Source organism: Budorcas taxicolor, chromosome 5 (genome assembly GCF_023091745.1).
Source record: "Budorcas taxicolor isolate Tak-1 chromosome 5, Takin1.1, whole genome shotgun sequence".
NCBI classification, from domain to species: domain Eukaryota; kingdom Metazoa; phylum Chordata; class Mammalia; order Artiodactyla; family Bovidae; genus Budorcas; species Budorcas taxicolor.
Window position 1 is genome coordinate 84,535,799 of NC_068914.1, and position 25,355 is coordinate 84,561,153.

A 25,355-nucleotide genomic window follows, 5' to 3' on the forward strand; every position below is an offset into this window, starting at 1 on the left:
TCATGAATTTGTGCCCCAGGATCAGGTGTGGGTCAAGGACTGGAAACATGACTCCTTGGCCCCACATTGGAAGGATCCATTTACTGTTCTAACCACCCCTACAGCAGTTAAAGTTGCAGGTGTCACTCCCTGGATCCACCACATGAGGATGAAGAGAACATACCACGCAGACCCAGAAAACGCTGAGTGGACTGCGCAGACGGACCCCACTGACCCTCGAGAGACTAAGATCATCCAAGAAGAAGAAGGAAAAGAAGATCCTGGACGAGCCCCTTCAGGATGAAGCTGCATAATCAACTCCTGCTGCTTGGCCTCATCAACATGACTTTGAATTTAACTTCTCTTTCAACTCAGGACAGTGTTTTCATCTCATGGGCACATTCCTATGTGGACTTCCACAACACCTCCAGCTGCTAGGTATGTGGGGCTATGCCTCTGTCTGTGATGGATGGACTTCCTTGGTGGGTATCACTGCTCTGCCAAGGAGATTTTAAACCACTCTGCTCATTTCTGGGATGACAAAAAGAGACTTTCCTTTCTCTTGTCAATCATAATCTCTCTCTGCTCTCTTGGTAAGCCAGACCTACAGTCAATAGACTTGAGTCATGGGGTTACGTTTGATGCAAACACCAGTTGCATAGAAGTAACGAAAGCCTTATTTACATGCTAGGTGGACAAGGTCTGTGTTTCAATGGTATGAATATATTGCTGCCTTATTCATACCTTCTATAGGGACAACAGATACTATGATTAAATTAGAAGCCTTGACTAATTTCACAAAACAAGCCCTCCTAGATAGTGCTAAAGCCATCCAAGCCTTAAATGAAGAACAAATCCAAATGAGAAAAGTAGTAATTCTAAATAGAATGCTTTGGACTTGCTCACAGCTGCTCAAGAAGGGACCTGTGCTATAATTAAGGTTGGATGTTGTGTATATATTCCTGATTTATCTGGCAATGTATCAGCTGCTTTAGATGACATGAAAAACCAGGTAAAAACAATGCCAAATGAAAACATTCCTTTCTGGACCTCCGTCCTATCTTGGGTGAAGAGTGATTGATGGACAATTATATTTACCATTGTTACAGTTGCCTTGATAGTTCTGCTTTGTGGATGCTGCATTTTACAATGTATTATGAACTTTGCAACCCAAAGGTCTGTGTCACTCTCCCAAATTGGCAGTCAGAGAGCCAGGGTGTAATATATCCCTATGAGTGATGCTCATACTATGAGTTAAGAGCATCGAGAGTGGGGAATGAAGGAGGAAACAGACAGAGCAGGCTCCATCTTGAAAGCAGGACTCCATCTTGGGCCAGACTGTGGACTTTGAGCTATATGCCCAGTATTTATGGAAATGACATACCAACTGGAAAACCAGACCCCCTCCCACCTCCACCATGGAGGAGCCCCAGGGCTCATATATAGACTCTCCATAGCCTAAAAGAATACACGAATTATCTGTGAAACCAAATAGAATCATAAATTCTATTATGCTTATTGGGGTATGACCACAGGCCTATTGATAATTGTCCACTGTTAACTACCTAGGCTTAAGGCATACGAATCATGGGTTTAAGGCATATGAATAACGGGTTAACTTTGATTGTATATTTCTTTTCCTTTGTTCAGACTAGTTTCAGAGAATTTGGGGAGATAGGTTTGAACACATACACTTAGGGTATATAAGATTTTCACAGAAACTGGTCGGTGTCCTTGGCTAAGAGGAGACTCTGCCTTCGGCCCACGGTGTAATAAATTGCACTTCACTATCTGCTATCGTCCTTCTGAGTGAGTTTGTTTCCCAGAACACGTGTCTACAACAGTATATTAACCTGACAGGTATTTAGATTGGTTGCAAAAGGATATAGAATAGGAGACATAAATCTTACTTTAATACTCAGATCAAAAGACCCTTCTGTTGAAGGTCTTATTTTGATAACCAGCCCTGAGCAAAACATAGAGATATATTTTCAAATACTTTTAGCCCATAATGCTCAGAATTGAAAAGACAAATTCTAACTGTTCTTTGGAGGAAAAGAGAAGCAAGCCTTATGGGTATCCCAAGGCCAAAAGTTACAAGGTTTTGGTTTGTGGTGCTTTGTCATATGCTTTGTATTGCTGTGCCTTCTAAGCCACATTGAGTAATTCTTTGAACAGCTTCAGAAACACACAGAATGACCTCCAGACTAAGAAAAAGTAGATGTTTCAAAAATAACTCCAGGCAATGTATCACCTGTTCTAGATTCTCCAATGTTGCCATAGTAAATGTTGCTATTTCCTCAGGATTTAAATACAATTCAAATCCTCAGGATCTTTTATTTCAATCTAAAACACAAGTTTTTGAAAGTACCAGGAAACAATTACCCACTTGGGGATTCTAGCTGAAAAAACTAGTCCATTGTTTGAAAATGAAAATGGGCATTTAAAGGTCTCTCTCTGGCACTGACACAACTACTCTGTGTGATGTTAGAGGCTCTAGACCCAACACACAGACCATTCGGCAGGACTCAGGGAGGAGCCAGAGGTATGACAAAGTTCCTTGAAGAGAAAGAGAAGTAGATTGTGTTTTGGCATCCCAGAGTGTATGATTCATTGATTCTTCTCTAGGGAAAATTTGCATGTCGCCTCATAAAACCCCAGAAATTTATAATTGAAATGAGAACAACAAAAGTGAAGCTACAGGAAAGCAAACAAGAAAACAGTAAATTTTTAAAATGCAAATCTCCTACAAGGAGCCTAATTCTTTTTTCATTTTTTAAACTATTACTTTGGCAAAGATTAAAAAAAAATACGAAATACTAAGTAGAGATGTGGTAAAAGAGGAATTCATGTACTGGCGGTGGAAGTAAAAATGTATACCTTTCTACAGTGTAATTTTGCAGTGTAACTCATGAGCTTAAGCATGCTTACACTCATAATTTAAATTACAAATGTTTATTCTGAGGAAATAATGTAAAATTCAGAGAAACATTTATGTACTGAGATGATAATTGCAGAGATTTATAACAATTCTTGTCTTCCACATGATAGAACTTTAAACATAAAGACATTTTTCTTCCTTTTCTTTTTTTTTTTTTTGAAAACATATCCAGGATTCTCTTAATTGTTCCTCATAGCACAGTTTCCAGGCCATTTTATGTTCTGGCCAGCATTTCTCTTCCACACAAACCATCACCAGAACTATTCTATAATTTCTCCTCTGAAAGCAGTAGCATATAACCCAACATAACATTCTAAATCTGACCTGAGCATCTCGAGGAACTCTAGGAATGGTGTCAAATTTATGTTGTTCATCCCCAAAAATGATTGAGAGAAGTAATACTTACAGTAGCTTGTTTTAAAGATGTGCTTTCCATTATTTCATGTCATTATCCTAAATTTAATCTTTAGAAGGTTGAAAGCTGGTATCTGAAAAATACTTATTGGACACCTAAAATAATTACCTTCATAAAACTGAATTTAATTTGGCATCCCCTTTCTTCAGTGGACACCACTATAAATAAAACCGATGTGATTTTTATTTCTGCATTGGTTGCACACCAGGCTTCCCTGTCATTCACCATCTCCCAGAGTTTGCTCATACTCATTTCCATTGAGTCGGTGGTGCCATACAACCATCTTGTCCTCTGTCCTCCCCTTCCCTCCTACCTTCAATCTTTCTCAACATCAGGGTATTTTCCAATGAGTCAGCTCTTTACATCAGGTGGCTAAAGTAGTGGAACTTCAGCTTCAGCATCAGTTGTTCCAATGAATATTCAGGCTTGATTTCTTTTAGGATTGACTGGTTTGATCTTCATGCAGTCCAAGGGATTCTCAGGAGTCTTCTCCAACATCGCAGTTTGAAAGCATCAATTCTTTGGCATTCAGCCTTCTTTATGGTCCAACTCTTACATCCATACATGACTACTGGAAAAACCATAGCTTTGACTAGATGGACTTTGTCAACAAAATGATGTCTCTGCTTTTTAATCCTCTGTCTAGATTTTTCATAGCTTTTCTCTCAAGGAGAAAGAGTCTTTTAATTTCATGGCCACAGTCACCATCCACAGTGATTTTGGAGCCCAAGAAAATTAAGTCTGTAACTGTTTCCACTGTTTCTCCATCTATTTGCTGTGAAGTGATGGAGCTGGATGCCATGGGCTTTGCTTTTTGAACGTTGAGTTTTAAGTGAGCTTTCTCACTCTCTCCTCTTTCACCTTCATCAAGAGGCTCTTTAGTTCCTCTTTGCTTTCTACCATTAGGGTGGTGTCATCTGCATATCTGAGGTTACTGATATTTCTCCCGGCAATCTTGATTTCAGCTTGTGCTTCATCTAGCCCGGTATTTTGCATGATGTAATATGCATAGAAGTTAAATAAGCAGGGTGACAATATACAACCTTGATATACTCCTTTACTAATTTTGAATCAGTCTGTTGTTCCATGTCCAGTTCTAACTGTTGCTTCTTGACCTGCATACAGGTTTCTCAGGAGGCAGTTTACGTGGTCTGGTATGCCCATCTCTTGAGGAATTTTCCACAATTTGTTGTGATCCACAGAGTAAAAGGCTTCAGTGTAATAAATGAAGCAGAAGTAGATGGTTTTTCTGGAATTCTCTTGCTTTTTCTATGCTCCAATGGATGTTGACAATTTGATCTCTGGTTTCTCTGCCATTTCTAAAACCGTCTTGTACAGCTGGAAGTTATCGGTTCAGGTATTGTTGAAGCCTAGCCTAGAAGATTTTGAGCATGACCTTGCTAGCATATGAAATGAGTACAATTGTGTGATAGTTTTAACATTCTTTAGCATTGCTTTTCTTTGGGATTGGAATGAAAACTGACCTTGTCCAGTCCTGTGGCAACTGCTGAGTTTTCTAAATTTTCTTTCTTCAGACTTAAATTGAAAAAAAGTAGGGAAAACTACTAGGCCATTCAGGTACTGTAAAGAATTGTTTAACAATAAAATATATCCTGTGCTGTGTTTAGTCGCTCAGTTGTGTCCAGCACTTTGCAACCCCATGGACTGTAGCCCACCAGTCTCCACTGTGGCATGGGCTGCCATGCCCTCCTCCAGAGAATCTTCCGAACCCAGGGATCAAACCCACGTCTCCCACATTTCAGGCAGATTCTTTACTGTCTGAGCCACCAGGGAAGCCCAAGAATACTGGAATGAGTAGCCTATCTCTTCTCCAGAGGATCTTCTCAATCCAGGAATTGAACCAGGGTCTCCTGCATTGCAGGTCAATCCTTTACCAGCTGAGCTACCTGAGAAGCCCAAAAATGTATCCTAAACCCTTGTTATAGATTTCAAATTTATATTTCATTAATTTCCCATGATAAGAAGACATTATCCTAAAAAGGTGAATTTAAATTAAAACTTCTCAGGGAGCAATACAAATAAATTCCACTATGTAAAGATTAAAATGAGCAGGTTTAACTTATGCTGGGACTAATTCTTGTTGTTGTTGTTGTTGTTGTTTAAGGGGGCTTTCTATTCACTTTTGTCTTTTTTTCTCCCCTTTGTGATAACAAAGGCCATATTTTATGCCTCTTCCTATGCATCTAAAATAAATTCTGATAACTATAAGTTTGGTTAGAAATATTGTCAACAATGACAAGGATTAACAGGCTATTTTATCAAAACAATCCTCTATCTTCTTTGATATCTGAAAAAATAAGCTAACGTGTGATATTGAAGACGTGATAACAAATGACAATGGTAATAACTTCTACACAAGGGAAAGCACCCACTTATTCTTAGAATTTTTTTTCTTTTAGAAAATCTGAATAAAATATGAGGGGAAAAACTGTTGAGCTACTAAATTTCTTTTAAAACTTGTTTTAAGGAAATTCAAGCCAGACAGGAGCATACTTGGAGTTATGGCAGTAAGATTTAAGTGTTTAATCTTTATGATCAACTGTCTTTTTTTTTTTTTTAATGCAGAACTGTAGTACCTATGTGGGCTTCCCTGGTGGCTCAGAGGTTAAAGCGTCTGCCTGCAATGCAGGAAACCTGGGTTCGATCCCTGGGTCAGGAAGATCCCCTGGAGAAGGAAATGGCAACCCACTCCAGTATTCTTGCCTGGAGAATCCCATGGACAGAGGAGCCTGGTGGGCTACAGTCCACAGGGTCGCAGAGAGTTGGACACGACTGAGCGACTTCACTTTCATAGTACCTATGTAATTGGATAAAAAGGGTAATAAATAATGCTATAGACACCATTTGCCAAAAAAACACCTCCTCTATACTTTTTTCCTAATACATCTTAGACTTATGTATAGCTCAAATAAGAAACCCAGGAGGCCTCTCTTTGCTCCCCCATTATATTAATAGATTAGACATGCTGCTTCATCCCTTATAGCTTTAAAACATTTAGTTTGTTGTGGTTTTTTGTTTACTACCAAAGTGTGGGGTTACTAAAAAAATAATTTTTTTAAAGAAAATTTTCACAGTAGATAATACAAGAAAAAAGAATTCATCTCAAAACATGAACAGAGTAATCAAACAAATAAACTCACCTGTCTTCGCATCTTTCCAATCATCTGAAAGAATAGTCTTCGTCTGGATAGTGTACTTAGATATAGGACTATGATTGTCTGAACCACGGCTCCAAGTAAGTGCCACAGAAGTGGCTCTAACGTCTTCTATTCGCAGACCACCTGGAGGGCCTGGAGGGCCTGGAATGAAAATTTGGGTAATGAATCAATGAATCCCATCCAGTGAATTGGGTGCATATTGGCATACAAAATTGTCTTCCTTGCAATTAATCTAAAGAATATTTACACAATGAAATCAGTGCTGCCACATTCCTTTTAAGCATAAACTATAAGAAGCAATACTAATGGTATTTGTAGTTTTTACTAAATGATTTCATGATGTCTTTTTATGAAAAGAGATAAATACCATCCTTTAAAAATGGCATTATTATTCAGGATATGTATGATAATCTTTGACTCATAAAATACAATTGACATCAAGGAACCTAACAGATTTTAATCATAGTGAGATTTAATGAAATTTTGCTGAATAAATGAATCAGAGCAGATAACACTGTCTAGATATGAGGACAGTTAGTCATAGTTTCTTTCTGCTTCCCCAAAATGGAACAAATACTTTTTAATTATTTTAAATGTTATAGTTAATTTATTTTACTTGGAGTAGAAATTTCTGAAAATGACTATATATACCATTTTGGGTAATACATTCTATGTTAGTTAAAGTAATAGAAATAATATTAAAAGAACTATTTCTATGTATATAAAAGGTAGAAAACAACTATTAATTCAGGCATACCAGGAATGATCTAAAAACATCAAATAATATACTGAAGAAACTTAGGTCAGAAGAATTACTGCATAAGACAATGTTAAAAATAGGATTTCACAGATGCTTAATAACTCAGTATTAATATTATTCATTTATTCTCTAAACTGAGAACACTGTGTTGAGTGGTAGAAACAAAAAGATAAATGAGACATAACTTTCAGGCTTTGAACAGATCTTTGTCATGAAAGGGTGAAATGGCACAGTAAATAAGTAACTGTAAAAGACGGTAGCAAATGCCAGGATTACGGTTTACAACATACTTATACTTTGCATCATGATTTCTTCTTTTTAAAACTGTGAGAAAAAGTTCTTTAGATGGTAATGTAGTGTCTATCATTTACAATGCTAAACAAGGTTCTGTGGCCAGAGAACTCCTAAAATAGACATTTCAGACAATGACATCACTTTTCTTTGCATCAGAAAGGAGGCCATTCTCGATTGAATTAGGCACAGTGAACGAAATAATCAACAATGTTAGTAAAGTGGCAAATTTTTTAAGTATTAAATAAAACACATGTTTTTATCTTTTATGTGAAAGCAAATACAAAGAGAAATCTTGAGAGCAGCTAGAGAAAATGGGCACATTATTTAAGTGCCCTCCCATTTAAATGTCAGATCAGCTGCTTTATCTACAGGGCCTTGTTCTCCACATGGGCTTTGGTCTTTACAGAGGTATAGATAACACTCCAAACCTGCACCAATTTCTTTGTAATTGGTCCCAAAGAGAAAAATGTGTATAGAACAACATAATTGCATTACTACTAACAGTAAAATAACACAAGACACAGCCTATTTACGACAGTAAATTTTATTTAGAAACAAAAAACATAAATTAATAAGGGCAAATAGATTCTTACAAATATATAATGTGTAATAGTATTTTTATACTTACTGATGTTAATTAAAAGCAACAATAATATGCCATCCAAAATTAATGAAAATAGCCACATAAATAATATAAACCACATTTGATATTCAGAAAGAACATGTTGCATTTTCCATATGTAAAGACCACATTGAAAAACAATACACATTCTTGATCAGAACCACAATGTTCTTTACTTCACATAAAGCATCAGCCCAAGTCAATTACTGAGTGGAATATTTCAGAGTATTAAAATTAAAATTTAGAAATGAAAAATTTTAAACTATATTTTTTTTTTTAAAAAAGAGAAAGTCTTATAGTGCAGGCATTCATACACCTTTTCTGAGCATAGGAAAATGTTAAAGGGAATTTAAGGCAAAATTTCCATAGGTTAGTCTTTTATCATTAAGGTGTAAATCATTTCCCCACTGTTACTCTCTGAAATTTTCGGATGGCAAATGAATGACTTTTGGAAAGGTCAGGTTAAAGCTGCATATTAATAATGTATTAATTGGGACATTATATGCATAATAATTCATCCCATTCACTGAGGAAAAATATGAAGCAAAAGGCTGTAATTATATTTATGCATTTCTTTCTCTGATATATGCCTGGCCTATACTGACCCTTCTTAATAAAAATTTGGTGAAGACATAAATACATTTATCACATTGACCTTCAGAGCTCTGTAAACATAACAGTTATACACAATACAATCTCCATTCTTTCATTTGCTCTGAAACTGTATTGCATTAAGAAGGTGAAATTGAGAAAATAAATGGAAAGGAGTTGGTTGATAACCCCAAAACCATAATGTGGTAATATAACTTAGTCTTAATTTACCAAGTAGACTTTTTCCCATGTAGGAATTAAATACAAATATCCCCTAGGAAATACCTGAGAGGAAATATACTACAAAGAACAGAGATTTTAGAGTTAAAAAAGGCTTGACTTTAAATTCAGTGCCTTGATTTATCTTGGGCAAGTTTATCAAATCGGCTAAGCTTTCATTTTCTCATATATAAAATAGGAGTAATAAAAATTGACCAGATTGTTGTTAGGATCAAAATAAAAATCCTTAAGGAATGTAGGGCTAGGCCTGGTCTACAAAAAGCCCTTAGTAAATTTTAGCTTTAATACTATCATTGTTACACCTGTAAGAGCTTTCTGTACATCTGAGCTATTGGACAGGATTAATACTTGTATAATAATTAACAAGGATCTGTTTATCAGATTGTTCTGGTAAACCTCAGTTCTTTCCACTCAAAATTAAGGTGTTGCTGGTAAATATTTTGGAGATAAAGAAAACTGGTCATGTGAAGGCCCTCTACTGTGTACAAAGGAACCAGGATGCAGCAAAGCTAGAGTGGTGCTGTGGAGAGAAACATGGCCAGCCTTGCACTGTCTCCCAGGAGAAAGGTTTTCTAAGCAGTGTAGCTCATGTTACTTGCTCCATTTTTCTGTTCAAAATGGAGAGAAAAGTGCTGTGATAGAAAATAAAATAATGCAGCCACTAGTTCCTCAGCACAAAGGCAAGCATTTAGAAACTGAACATCCTTCTGGACATAGCCAGAGTGGTTATGAAGCACCTTCTGTGGTTCAGTGAAATCTCACTGGCCATACCCATACTCACTTTTCCAAAATTTGTCTAGGTTCTCAATGTATTTATCATTAAATCACTGACTACTGGCAAACAAAATAATATATTTTAGTAAATCCTTATTATATCTGAGTCTTTTATAATTCTTACAAATAACCCTAAAATGTAAGCACATTATTTTCACTCCTTAATAGATGAGGAAATCCAGACATGAATAGATTAAATAAAATAACCACAGTTATCCAGCTAGCAAATGCTAAAGCTTAGATTTGAACACAACTGATTCACCATGAGGCTTTTCGTTTGCTACAGTGAAAACAATCATTTAAAAACAATATTACCAGATTCAAATTAAAAAATGGCCTTGGCAGCTTTCCTTTAGAGACCTTTTGTGTTGTGGAGAATATGAATTACTTGGGCATTAGTGTGCATTTCGGTAAAATGATAAAAAAACTGTGTTACATTGACTATAGCTTTTTGTATCTTTTTTGTGATCTGTTAACTCAGATAAATGAAGATAAATACATCACATAAATACATCACATAAATTCCTATTGTATTACATCCTAAGGTTTTGTTTTTATTATTATAAAAGTATTTGTTCATCTTTCCGGAAATTTACCAATTTTTTAGAAAAAAAACCCTATGTATGAACAAAATACAGATGTGATTTCCACTCAGTCTCTTTCATATATAAAATAATTAGAAGGAAAAAATGAACAGAAATACAATTATTCCTCAATTCCATCATTTCTTCTTTAGGAAGGTAGTAACACTCTGTGAAATAGTTTTTAGGCATTTGAGGAAAAATAGAGGAAATTTTTTTTTTCAAAATGATTATTCACACATTATAAGTTGACTGTATTTTCTCCATCAATAATTTTTTTTTATTTATTTTTTAACTGAGGGATAATTGCTTTACAGACTTTTGGTGTTTTCCGTCAAACCTCAACATGAATCAGCCATAGCTATACATGTACTCCCTCCCTTTTGAACCTCCCTTCCATACCCCTCCCCATCCCATCCCTCTAGATTGATACAGAGCCCCTGTTTGAGTTCCCTGAGCCATACAGCACATTCCTGTTGGCTGTCTATGTTACATATGGTAATGTAAGTTTCCATGTTACTCTCTCCATACATTCACCCTCTCCTCCCCTCTCCCCACGTCCATAAGTCCATTTTCTATATCTGTTTTTCTACTGTTGCCCTGTAAATAAATTCTTCATTGCCATTTTTCTAGATTTTGTATATATATGTTAGAATACAGTATTTATCTTTCCCTTTCTGACTTACTTCACTCTGTATAATAGGTTCTAGGTTCATCCAGCTCATTAGAACTGACTCAAAGTTATTCCTTTTTATGGCTGAGTAATATTCCATTGTGTATGTGTACCACAACTTCTTTATCCATTCATCTGTCAATGGACATCTAGGTTGCTTCCATGTTCTAGCAATTGTAAATTGAAAAAGACACATGTGTCCCATTTTTCATTCCATCAATAATTGAGACTCATTTTCACTGAAGTCAAGTGGCATAGAAGATTTGAAACTGGGATCCTCCAAGATTAAACAGGATGCATAGTAGTCAAGCATCATGAGTCAGTGACAATACTTAGCCTAAAACCTTAATGCACTTTCTTCTGCTTAAACACTGACTGGCTTTCTAAACAACTGTGGTTGGAATTGGATCCAACATACTGTTGGTCCTTCTGTGATTCCACTCCACATAGCACACATTTAATATAAGCCTTGACACTAAACAGGAAACATATCCCAATGTCATCCTATTTCCACCTGTAATTGCTCAGTAAGCAATTAAGAATAAACCATCACATATAATATCCTATCCCGTGGTTCACGGTTTATTTTTACTAAAATAGTAAATCTTAACGAACAGTTTGAATGCTAAATGTCAATGAAAAGCTTAATGAAAAGTTCAGTGTAAATTATTGTCCCTTTTAAAATAAAATAATCTGAAAATAACAATGCTGAAAGAACATCAGTTATATTAAGGCAGGTGGCTTCTCCTTACAAGAATACATCAACTGAAGTCCCTTTTTTACTACAAGCCTGTTCTTGCTCTGAAAATTAGTTAAGGCAACTGCTTCGTCATAAGGTAATATAACACAAATTGATGTGTGGTGTTGTTGAAGCATAAGGCTGTATTAAGATGAAGCTGAATATTAAATGGGAATATGGTAGCTTTAATCCCTAACAATGGTATTTTAACCTTCTGCATGATAAAAATGAACTTAGATTGCCATTAGAAATGAGAATGAGGTTAAAGGGAGGTAAATGAATCTGTGCAATTCTAGTTGATATTGATACAGTTTATCTAAAGAAACTGGAGAAGGAAAGCATTCTTTTTTTCCTGGCACTTTTCGTACTTACCATGTGGTTTCCTTTCTAATTTTTATCGATCCTTTCCCAAACTATATTCATACATGATGGTATATATTGCTGGTATACTTTCAATTAGAGATCACTTAAGGTGCCTACAATGCTGATTCATGTACATCTCCATGGCAATATTTATGGATATATGACAATCTCAAATTATTTTTGGAAATCTTATTAAAATGACAATTGCCCTAGATCTCCAGTGTACATTCTAGGATGCTTCTTTCTGTGACAATAATTGAGACTAGTAAATGAGAAGTAAAAAATGATGGAAATACATAACATTTTGAGCCAGAGATATGTATTCCTTTAAGATGACTGATCAATTATTTTTTAATTACATAAATATTTGGGATTCATGTATATTTCTCTCAAAACTTCCCTAAGAGTCCTTCCAACCACAGATAGGAATGCTACAGTTACTAAAGGAGATGTTCATATAATATCCCATGCCTAAGAGTAAGCCTGTTTAAGAAGAGCAAAAGTATTTCTTCTGAAGAAATAAGAATTTTAAGCACGTTTATTTGACCAAAGAGGGGAAAGGAAAATATTTTCAAATAATGAAATTTAAGCAGTTCCAAAATTACTCTCTCATTTCTACCCATGTCCTTCCAAAAAGTCTTGACCTTCCTTTCAAAGATCCAAGAAGGCTGATGCTAGGAGTTAACAATTAAATATGTATACATGCTGTTAATCACTTTGTTATCTTCACTTAAATCTAGCTACTGAGATGACAGTTTTCCCCACATGCTGTCCAATTTCACTTCCCAATGCCAGGAATTGTTCCAAAAACCCTACAGGGCCACGAGCAGGCTTCAGTTGTTTCTTGCTGCTTTACATCTTTTTTTTGCCAAATTATATATATGGAACCAGGGTACAGAAGGCCACTGGAATAATGCCCCTTGGCTTACATCCTAATTAAGATGACTCATTAGTGAATCTGACAACAGGATTGTTCATTACCTGCTTGGGAAATCAAACAGTCCATTCAGTGGCAATACTCTTGTATTATAATTCACCAATTTTTCATATTTTTTTCAGATAATGAGCTAGTTTCTGAGATATGCAATTTCAAAGAAAGGACATGAAAACACAAAAATTTTACTTGGCCATCATATGATGTACTGGGTTAGTTCAGCAGACAGTTTTCAGATATTAGTAAAGCTATAAAATTATTTTCAAGTATCTTTCTGTTCAAAGTATGTTTAGGTGTTCAAAAGGAAAAAATCCTCTAGGAATTGGATTTGGTAGGGGGAACGTCAGAAGCTACAATATTGAATTAATTAGTAAAATCTAGTATAATGTGTTAAAAAAAAGTTTTCACACAAATAGTGAGTGTCAGCGATCACCAGGTTGGAGGCAGGCTCGCACAGACGGGGAGAAAAGGATCCACCATGTTTTTCTCTCCATCTTTTCTGTTTTTACCTGCAAGAGGAAAGATCAAGGCTGAAGGGCAAGTGTTGATGCCCATTTAGGAGCAGGAAGCCATGTACTTTGAAAATTTGTCATATATCCTTAATTGGTAAGTTGAAATATGAACAGAGAGCAACTTCTAGACATTGTGGATGAGAGTCCAAAAAGAAGCCTGAAGAGACAAGCTCTGGCCCATTCAACCTCAGAAATAATGACTGACTTTCTAAAGAATAAGAGTTGTAACCGAATCCCCTCTTCCCCTCTATAAACAAGTGAAACAAAACAAAAAACTCCTAAAGCCTTTGTAGTTTCACTCCACAAAGAACAAGTCTACCTTCTGAAAATATGTTTGTGCCTTCAAGACTTCTAATTAAGAAAAAAAGCTTGAGGGTAAATTTAAGCTGTGACTTAAAGAATTAATCAGAGATGGGGGCTGGAAGTTATAGGAACCTGTGTCTTGAGAAATATATTTATTATTTATTTCTATATGGACATTTCGGCAAAAGGGGAGCGAAGTAAAAGAAATGTTTATAAAAAGTCATCAAGGGCAACATGTGAACTGGAGTTGTTATTATTCTATTACATAAACATGGACTCTGAGACCTACAAGACCACAGGTTATTCAGCAGGTGAAGTGCTTTAAAATCTATGCTCACCTAATACCAAAAGCCAGACCATTCCCTTTGCATCACATGGATCTTTTAATGACTATATGCATATACTAGTATAACTATACCATTATAGAAAATCATGACATTAACAAGATGGTCATCCTCCTATGTTTCCTTACTATAACTAGGGATAGTTTGTTATAATTACGCTATTTTGTAACCACTAGTATCCTCCTAGTTATAGTTATTTAAATAGGAGTAATAGTGTATAGAAAAACTTGCTAGGAAAATTGCTGACTAGTTGTTGCAAATTTAGTCCTATGATAAATGGTAACAAAGGTTACTTAATGCATTTGTCACTTCTATGTGTCTTTCAAATGTTAGAGATTTCCAAGTCTTTTTATGAGAGCTGAAGTTGATAATTTTTGAGATATTATTTTTTCTCCCTTTCAAATGAAGTCTTGGTATTTTTGCAGAGAGAGAGGGAGTTGTGAATAGTCACACAGGAAGCCTCCCTAAACAGTTGCACATTAGACTGCTATTTCTTAAATTAGTTAACAGTAGCTTCCAGCCTTTGAAGGAATATATCAAATAGTGGTCCTCCAAGTTGTTTAAACCACAATCAGAAGCACCTGGTATGTTCTATTCAGGAACAGTCCCTTGCCCCTGAAGAAATTCACAGAGATGTGCAGGGGGCTCAAACACTGGCTGTTGAGGCCTTGAAGAATGTAGCAAGCTGATGCTCAGGAGTATATTCCTCACTGTGACAGAGTCCAGACTACTCTGTACACACCTACATTCTAGTGGGTCACACATTATTTGCTGCTAAGAATATTGAAAATTCATAATTTTGTACATATTTTTTTGTAAAAATGAAGCAGATTCAAGTACATCCTTTTAATTTTGCTAGCTCTTTCTTACCTTCATCCTAAGGTACTTTCAGATAAAGGGGTTGGTGTTTCAGCATTGTCCTGAGAAATGCACGTGGACCCCAACCAAGTTCCTCACCTCACCCCATGTCCACAGAATGACTATTACTAGCACTGGACAATTAGAAATCAAAATGACATTTTACTTTTTTGGAAAATAAAAAAATCTTTTGGATTTATTCCAGAATCTGCATTCACTAATGAGTGTATCGGTCAGTTAAACATTATAATGGAAAAGTGTTTGGCAGAGAGAGCTTCCCATCGTACTAATCTAATGAGATATCCTAAGCCAGATTTAAATACATGTATGGGAGGTCTAGCACACAAGGACTGAACCATGTAGTCACCTTTAAGGAGGAAATAGGGAAGGTGTAAACCATGAAATAGCTGGCTTTTTAGAATACCAATGGAGATTCATAGTAGGCTGGATTGCCCTTTCAACATCTCTGCTCTTCTCTTTGAAGACTCTCTTTGATAGACTCTTTGAGTCTATCTCACTTAACCCCAGTGATGATGGTAGTCAGATGAGCTATGTGATAGGAATTCAAAGGGACAAAAATCCTCTCTCGGCAGCTTCTTAAACTGACCACAGGTTTAGAGGGTAAAGGTTTTCTCTGATTTCCTTCATTTTCTTTTACTTAGGTGTAAAAAATTCTGTGACCTGATCAAACGCCCAGGTTAGTGAGGTTGTCTGGTGGGAAGAAGATGGGGGTGGCAGGAAGCCAGTCTGCAAAAGGTACCATGAGGAAATAATTGCACATTTCTGAGACTCAAAATGGCAGATTTCACAAAAATCATACTAAAAAAATTGTTTTGCTTAAAAAGAATTATATATCATTGAGTATTCTGTTGATTATTTTTTCAATAATGAAGCTCAGGTATTTTCTATTCTTTTTAAAATAAAATTAACCAAGAACAGAAGATATTAAGAAATTCTAATTTCAAGTAACTTAAAAGTTTACTCTGTAAATTAACTTCTAATTATCAATGCCTCAGGGTGTTTGGGTGGACAATTTAACTAATTTGATAAAACAAACCATATATCAACAGTAAAAAAGGATGCACAATAAAAATTATCTGATCTGATTTTATATCTGGGGAAGATAAATATTAAAGAAAAGTGAGAAAGATAAGTCCTTGCACTTTTAACATGCAGCAGTTTTGTTAGGATGACCTGAAAAATTTATATGAAAGTTCTGTAGACACATACATTTTAATCTAAAACATTTAAACATTTTGAATGAACTATTTTTAAGGCCAAAAAACACATTGTAAAAATCAAGTTTAAAACTATCTATTTTGATTTATTTACTCTTTTTGCTATTGTAATTATAATTTATAATGTTAATAGAGGAAAAAATATAGCTTTCTTTTGTCATCAGACCTATCATAAATACATTATGGGCAAAAATAAAATTGCAAAATTTGCATCAGTAACTTTTCTATAAAATTAACATTTCTTGTAAAAAAAGGCCTACATTTTAACTTTTCACATTGATTACTTTATCTCTGAATATATTTGAATTAGTGCTTAATTACATTGCTTTGCAGCAATGAACTGGGCATTATATGTGAAGCGGGATTGCCTATATTCAAATCTTATCTTTCTGCTTAGTAGCTGAATAACCTTAGGCAAGTAACTTAGCCTCTCTGGGACTCAATTTCCTCATGGGTAAAATGGAGATAACAACAGTATCCATCCATCTCTTAAAATAGTGCCTGGTAAAAGTAAGTCTCTAGTAAATACTATATATCCTGGAATAATATAATAAATGTATACTGCAATATGTATTTTATTATTATATATAGCATATGATTTGTCATATATTAAACAATTAGAGATACCAAGGGTACATTTCATGCAAAGATGGGCTCGATAAAGGACAGAAATGGTATGGACCTAATAGAAGCAGAAGATATTAAGAAGAGGTGGCAAGAACACACAGAAGAACTGTACAAAAAAGATCTTCACGACCCAGATAATCACTCACCTAGAGCCAGACATCCTGGAATGTGAAGTCAAGTGGGCCTTAGAAAGCATCACTACGAACAAAGCTAATGGAGGTGATGGAAATACAGTTGAGCTATTTCAAATCCTGAAATATGATGCTGTCAAAGTGCTGCACTCAATATGCCAGCAAATTTGGAAAACTCAGCAGTGGCCACAGGAGTGGAAGAGGTCAGTTTTCATTCCAATCTCAAAGAAAGGCAATGCCAAAGAATGCTCAAACTACCTCATAATTGCACTCATCTCACATGCTAGTAAAGTAATGCTCAAAATTCTCCAAGCCAGGATTCAGCAACATGTGAAATGTGAACTTCCAGATGTTCAAGCTGGTTTTAGAAAAAGCAGAGGAACCAGAGATCAAATTGCCGACATCTGCTGGATCATCGAAAAAGCAAGAGAGTCCCGGAAAAACATCTACTTCTGCTTTATTGACTATGCCAAAGCCTTTGACTGAGTGGATCACAATAAACTGTGGAAAATTCTGAAAGAGATGTGAATACCAGACCACCTGACTTGCCTCTTGAGAAACCTATACACAGGTCAGGAAGCAACAGTTAGAAAAGGACATGGAACAACAGACTGGTTCCAAATAGCAAAAGGAGTACGTCAAGGCTGTATATTGTCAACCTGCTTGTTTAACTTTTATGCAGAGTATATGATGAGAAACGCAGGGCTGGAAGAAGAACAAGCTGGAATCAGGATTGCCGGGAGAAATATCAATAACCTCAGATATGCAGATGACACCACCCTTATGGCAGAAAGTGAAGAGGAACTAAAGAGCCTCCTGATGAAAGTGAAAGAGAAAAGTGAAAAAGTTGAGTTAAAGCTCAACATTCAGAAAACTAAGATCATGGCATCTGGCCCCATCACTTCATGGGAAATAGATGTGGAAACAGTGGAAACAGACTTTATTTTTGGGGGCTCCAAAATCACTGCAGATGTTGACTGCAGCGATGAAATTAAAAGATGCTTACTCCTTGGAAGGAATGTTATGACCAACCTAGATAGCATATTCAAAAGCAGAGCCATTACTTTGCCAACAGAGGTCCATCTAGTCAAGGCTATGGTTTTTCCAGTGGTCATGTATGGATGTGAGAGTTGGACTGTAAAGAAAGCTGAGTGCCGAAGAATTGATGCTTTTGAACTGTGGTGTTGGAGAAGACTCTTGAGAGTCCCTTGGACTGCAAGGAGATCCAACCAGTCCATTCTAAAGGAGATCAGTCCTGGGTGTTCTTTGGAAGGACTGATGCTAAAGCTGAAACTCCAGTACTTTGGCCACCTCATGCGAAGAGTTGACTCATTGGAAAAGAGTCTGATGCCGGAAGGGATTGGGGGCAGGAGGAAAAAGGGATGACAGAGGATGAGATGGCTGGATGGTATCCCCGCCTCAATGGACGTTAGTTTGAGTGAACTCCGGGAGTTGGTAATGGACAGGGAGGCCTGGCATGCTGCAATTCATGGGGTCACAAAGAGTCGGACACGACTGAGTGACTGAAGTGAGCTGACTGATACATTAAATTATGTAATAACAGATCTTTTAATTTTATATTAAAATATATATCTTTCACAGCATAAAGATTGGAGCTATAAATATATATTTTGCCAATGTAAATTAAAATTAATTTTTTTAATATGAGCCAATTGCCACTTATTCATGCTCATAAGGGAGAAGGCAATGGCAACCCACTCCAATATTCTTGCCTGGAAAATCCCGTTGATGGAGGAGCCTGGTAGGCTGCCGTCCATGGGGTCTCTAAGAGTCAGACAGGACTGAGTGACTGCACTTTCACTTTTCACTTTCATGCATTGGAGAAGGAAATGGTAACCCACTCCAGTATTCTTGCCTGGAGACTCCCAGGGACGGGGGAGCCTGGTGGGCTGTCGTCTATGGGGTCGCACAGAGTTGGACACAACTGAAGTGACTTAGCAGCAGCAGCAGCATGCTCATAAAGGCTTGTGTATATCACTGATTATCTGTACCCCTTTTGTAATTTGACATATTTGTCAGTTTAATTTGGATTATTGTCTGGTAAATATACATTAATGTATTAAGATCATTATGGACTAGTGAAATGAAGTGTTTAACAACATGCCAGGCTATTAAGTTCTATAAAGCTTTCCTGCTTTCTCTTCTGGAATCAGAGTGAGGGGAAGCAAGTTTGTGGATTGTTTTTTTAAGGGAGCCATGGATATAAACCCACTGAAGCAAAGAATAAATTCCAGTTTGCCAAAACATGACCAGTTAGCTTATTAGACAAAGAGAACAATTAATTGAAGAAAAGAAGAAATCCTGCAATGAAACTTCTCTCACTGTACTTCAATGAAGAAAAAAAGTAATTAAATTTATATCAGTGCATTCTCCATAGTGTCATCTACCAGTTTATAACCCTGATATTATTATGTTTCGATTTTTGAAGTTGTAAAATGAAGGGTTAAACTAAATCACTTCCAAGATCCGTCTTAAAGTTTAAAATATCATAGCTCAGTCTGAAAGAACTACATACTTCATTGATATAATTGAACATTTCCTTGAATTTATGTCAATATACATTGAATTGACATTGAAAAATACAATTTCAAATTATTACTGTACTTTGTAACTTTAGCAGTAATTAGGAAAGCTGCTAATTTTACTAGAGCTTTTATAAATAGAACTATTAGTAAGTTCTAGCTTTGAAACAATCAAGCTACTTCTAAATTCTGCATTTATTATAAACAAATATGCATTTCAGCTTTAGCATTTAACAGTTATGGAGAATTGGCACTTAGTAGCTTGTGAATTAGTTGATTCTCAATGAAAATGAGAAAGCTTAATTTCTGGGCAATCTTCACTATTCATAGATGTATTACTATGGTATAGAGCCAAGTGGGGTCAGGATGCCTCTGAATGGCGCCCGGTCAGTCGTTGTTGCAACCAGTGTGGGCAGGGAGGGCCATTTTCCTGTCTCAGCCTACAAGGACTGATGAGATGGAATCTTTACTCTGTCTCTGTGGCAAATTTTCTTGGCCAAAGTAAGTGGAAAGCAAAGGCAATTATCCAAGAATCTGAAATAAATGTGTGTTTTTATGACCCAAATACTTGAAATACTACCTCAACTATTCTCTTTAATTTGGCGATGACGATCTGGACACATCTTTCTGCCTATATAAGTGAATCTCTTTTCTGGATGTCTTCACTAACAATGAGTGCGTTAGCGGGTGAAGGGTGGTAAGGTGCATGCATAATTTTATGTCTGTCTAAGTTTGTGTGTATATCACATGAAACTTTTTAATCTGTCCTTCCTAATTTTATAATTATTAAATTAATTAATGTAAAAGTCCTTTTGAATTAATTAAGGCATGCCTTACTTAAATAATAATTTTGAACATAAATCCACATTTGGTTATTTGATAATTTGAATATTGGAATTCTTAAACACAGTGCGAATATTTATGCCAGATACTGCAGAAGTCTAAATCCTGATTAAACACCAAGAGTTCCACTAACTGTTAACACGACGGCAGTCTCATTGTCCTTCTGCGTTCACAAATAGCCAAGGTTCCTGAGTTAACCATACAAATACAACATTAAATAACCCAAGAGGAGGTATTTCAACCTTTTAAAATAAATGTCTCTGGCTTTATTTTTCCCTTGATGTTTAAAACCCCAACCACTATTTATTGCATGTGCTGGACAATAATGGGAAAGTGAGCAGAGCAGAACTGCAATCAGTAGCTTTCATAGCAGCAATTCTACAACAGACTTGGTCGTCTTTTGGCTATTATACCATATTAACTATTGAACATTTTAAAGTATTAAAGTATTAAAATTTTAAAGCCTTAGGTACAAAAGTTTTAGAAATTAACTATAGAGTTTATTTATTCCTACTATCTGAAAGACATCTATTATCAGAAAATTGAATTGAAGTTCCAAGATAATTGTCACAAAATACATGGGTAATTCAAGGCAAGTCTCTCTCGAAATCTAAATTTGGTAGTAAAAAGGGATGGGAACTGTCTAGATGACCTCTAGGACTAATTCTAGATTTGAAACTGTATATTCCAGCATTAAGATAAATGCAGGTATTTCATGTAGCTACTCTGAAGAAGTTAGAAGGGAAAAAAAATGTAATTTTAGTGCATGATTTTCTAATAACAAGGCCATTAGAGCCCTTTTATCTCAGACAAAGAAAATGTTTATTTCATATTTTTTTAAGAAAGAGTACTAATGAATCTGGAACAACATCTCCGAGTAAATGGTTCAAAATTAAGTTTGTCTGGATAGCAAAGAGAGTGTGCTTTGGATGTGAACTCTGCTAACAGAACATCTGGAAATAATAAATACCCAAGGGCATTTTCTGTAGAAAAGACTTAGCCAACTATTATGATTGTTTAAAATATAGCAGTATTATTCAGACTAAAAATTATATTGCCAGCTTCCATCAGGTTATTTATTTGACCATATTAGCTTAACTTAACCAACACAGAATTTAAAAGTTAGCTAGTCATCAACCAAAATGACCTCCTTAAGAAAGAATCTGGTAACCGTGTCATTAGGCCAAGTAATAAAAACTTCAGGGGATTACATCAAATAAAGATGACATCTTACTTACATCCATTTCCATTCTGCAACTGTATTTTGGCATTAGAAATAAAGTAGAAATATGCATACACATAATATTCTTGTCTAAATAAAAATCTATGTAAAACTATGCATGTAAGTTTCTAATATAACAATACAGACTTGACTTGGGGATTCAATAGTTTATCCACTTTAACTTCAGTTATTCTTTTTCCAAAACATTTCTGAATTTCACATAGCATAGGTTAGTATTGAGAATCAGACTAAAAGTTTCAGAGAATCAAAGTCTTTTTATCTTCCGTTTGTTTTTTAATCTCAGCCTTGTAAGAAATGTTGTTTAATATGGTATTTAAGATATAAAAATGGGGGGCAGATACAAAAAGAATAATCATGACTACATTTTCTATTTTTTTAATTTTAGTGACAAACATTATGTTCAGCCAGGTGTCAGGAGGGTGCTAACAGTTGGTAGCAGTACCAAGGAAATTTATAATACAGCAGAAATGCCACAGAAAGTAGTAAAACACAGATGTCAAAGCCTAATTTCTTGCTTTTGTGGCCTAATATTATGGTCCATTTTTGAATATTGTCCAAAAGTTCACTCATAAAAGAGAATTTAAATTTGGCAAGCTACATAAATGTTCCCAAAAGTGCTGTGAGATGAATCCTGAGAAACCTTTCCTTATAAATGACATTTTTTTTCTTTTAACTGAAAAGCATTAAGTCCTCTAGAAACATTTTGCTGAAAACAACAGGGCTGTTGATATGCACCAAAACTTACTTGATGAAGCAACCTGAATTATACTTTCATGGGACCTATTAAGTACCACCTTTATTACAAAAGCAATAACAAAATGGAAATTTGTATCAATCACCTTGATTTGGTTTCTTATATAAGAAGCCTAAAAATAGCTGTTTTTTGTTTGTTTAACTAAAAATAATTTTAGACTATAAAGGTCTTTTAGCTATTAAACAATTTGAGTTCTAAATCCCCTTGGCTATATCATACATGCCTGTGTTTTAAAGTTTTATTCTGAAATTGCCCCTTTCACTATTACAATATTATTTTAAATTGAGGTCAGTGTGTGCTCTAATAGAAAAATAAGTCACTAAAATTATCTACAAATTACTATAAATGTCATAATACCAAGAATGGTATTACAATCTCTTATAAAAGTTATCTTCATTGTTTATATTAGTTATATTTTTATCATATCATTTTATATTAGCTCTAGCTGGGGAATATTTCATCTTATTTTGTATCTATTTTTTTACTTATTGTTGATACATAGGTTGGGTGGTTCTTGATTAACTTTAGAGTTTCTGAAGCTGATTATCTTCCTTGGTGTGATTTAGTGCTTAAAGTTCAGTTGTGCTAAAATTGTATGAGGATGAGGGAAAACCAGCTGGAGTTAACTCTTTTCTCACCACCTGAACCACCTTCTTCCATTCCCATAACATTCCTGTCCTTACATCAGAGCTCCCTTCCTTGACTTCTAGCCAAATATTCATAAGTGTTTTTTCAATTATTTGTTGAGACTTCTATTTGGTTTGCACAGGATAAACTGGAGGAAAAGAGGATCTTATTATCTTTCTGAGACACATTTCTAATGTTCTTTATCCATTCTACAAACAAAACAATATGACTTTCAAACCATTTTCCATGAAATCTCTAGAACAATAATTTCTGAAAACCATTTAAAGACCACTCTATCACAAGCATTGTGTGGTTTTATTAATAAAAGAGACTTGCCAACTCAGGCCAGGTTTAAACATTTGGCTACTCTGGAATGGTATAATTTGATGCCCTCCATAATGACATTCTTTAAAAATATATCCAATACTTATTTGAAAAGAATACAGTAATGCATAGGGGAAAAGAGTGAAGGAGGGTTCTGGGTAAAGAAGCAGGCAACACATTCTCCTCTATTGCCTTTGGTAATTCAACTCTGGTCCCAAAGCTACAGCCCCACTCGGTCCTTCCCAGGCTTGGATCAACTTCCTCAGAAGGCAGTTTAGTAGCTGCCACTTGTTCAAACATGACTTCTGGGTATGCTGTGATCTATGCTTCCTAGTAATATTATGCTATTTTTGAAAAAAGAGAAAACATGTACATATTTTCTTTATATTTTCAGTGTGTTTTATGTTTATTTATTTTTTTTTGTTAAAAATTTTTGAATAATAGATTCACATGCAATTGTGAATATTAATGAAGGAAGGTCCTGAATATCCTTCATTCATTTACTCACCACAGCAGTTTGCCTAACTAAATATGTTAGCACAACCAGAAAATTGACATTGATACTATCCATCAAACTTATAGCACAGATTTCACTAGTTTGTGTGTCCGTGTGCTTGTTTATTTCAAAGAAACTTGTAGCTTTATCACATGTGTAGACTTCAGTGACCATGACCACAGTTAAGATACAGAACAATCTCATTATAAGGATTCCCTGCACTACATTTTTATGGCTACAACTACTCCCCTTCTTCTAATTTCTTTAAGTCATAACAACTGAAAATCTAGTCTCCATCTCTATAATTTTCATTTCAACAGTGCTAAATAAATGGAATCATAGAGTATGCAAATTGGCTGTTTTCCATGCAGCATTCACTTGAGATATATCCAAATGGCACACATTAATAGATTATGATTCTTATTGCTGAATAGTATTCCACAGTACTAGTATACCACAGTTTGTTTAACAACTCTTGTGTTTGAGAGCATTTGTTTCCAGTGTTGGATTATCATGAAGAAAACGGCTATGAATGCTGTCCCTAATCTTTTCTTAATTTGTCTGTAATTGTTATTTAACCCATCCAATGATTTATTTTAAATTTCCAATGATTGCTTATTGTTTGTAGTTCTTTTTTCCCCCAAACTGCTTCATTTCATAGTATCTTATTTCCAACTCATATTTATCATTTCCTCTCTTATTTGTCTAAAGATTTAGGCATGATGATTTTAATTCTTATTCTAATGATTAGAGTACCTGATAGACTCTAGACTTTATCGCTTTGTTTTCAATCCTCCCTGATTCATTTTTAAGGCTTGTCATTTTTTACATAGTTCAATATTTGATTGATCTAAATTTGTTGGAATCCTAAAGGGCTGTGTTGAATGCTCACTATTTCAGAGATGGTATTCCTTTATATTTGCCTTGGCTGTGAATACTAAGAGAAATATTTCCAAACTGAAAGGATAGAACTAGTAGAAAAGGCAGTTTGGGACATCAAAGGTGAAAATTACATGGCCAGTACTAACTCATAACTTGAAATTGTTTGCATAACTGGAGAAATAGGCAAGGTGTATCACTTTTATGGGTTCTTTTCCTTGAGCATCTGTGGACTTAACTAGTGGGTAAAGCAATTGAAGTTCTACAGGTTTTTACATGTAAACACTTATGACTGCTACAAAATGACAATGGCTTATATTTGATTATTGGTCCATTTTCTATAAATTGTTTTCAGTTGACAACAATTACTATTGTCTTCTTTATTTCTCAGTTCTACCAAACACTGAATGGATAAGTGGGGAAGTGAGTTATCTCTGGGTAAAAAAGTCCTAAAAAAGCAGATCTAATGTTACATTTTCCTTCAGCTATGTGTTTTTCTAAATTTAATTTCAGTTTTATATTTAGAAACATTCATATTTAACTAATTC

At 35.3% G+C, this 25,355-nt stretch overlaps 1 protein-coding gene across 1 annotated transcript in view; it reads right to left on the bottom strand.

Moving 5' to 3' along the window:
* CNTN1 (contactin 1) overlaps positions 1–25,355 on the bottom strand; it is a 174,812-nt gene that overhangs the window by 72,787 nt on the left and 76,670 nt on the right. Inside the window, exon 15 of the mRNA XM_052640564.1 lies at positions 6,497–6,655. Coding sequence (XP_052496524.1) covers positions 6,497–6,655 — 159 coding nt within the window. The remainder of the gene's footprint in view (positions 1–6,496; positions 6,656–25,355) is intronic.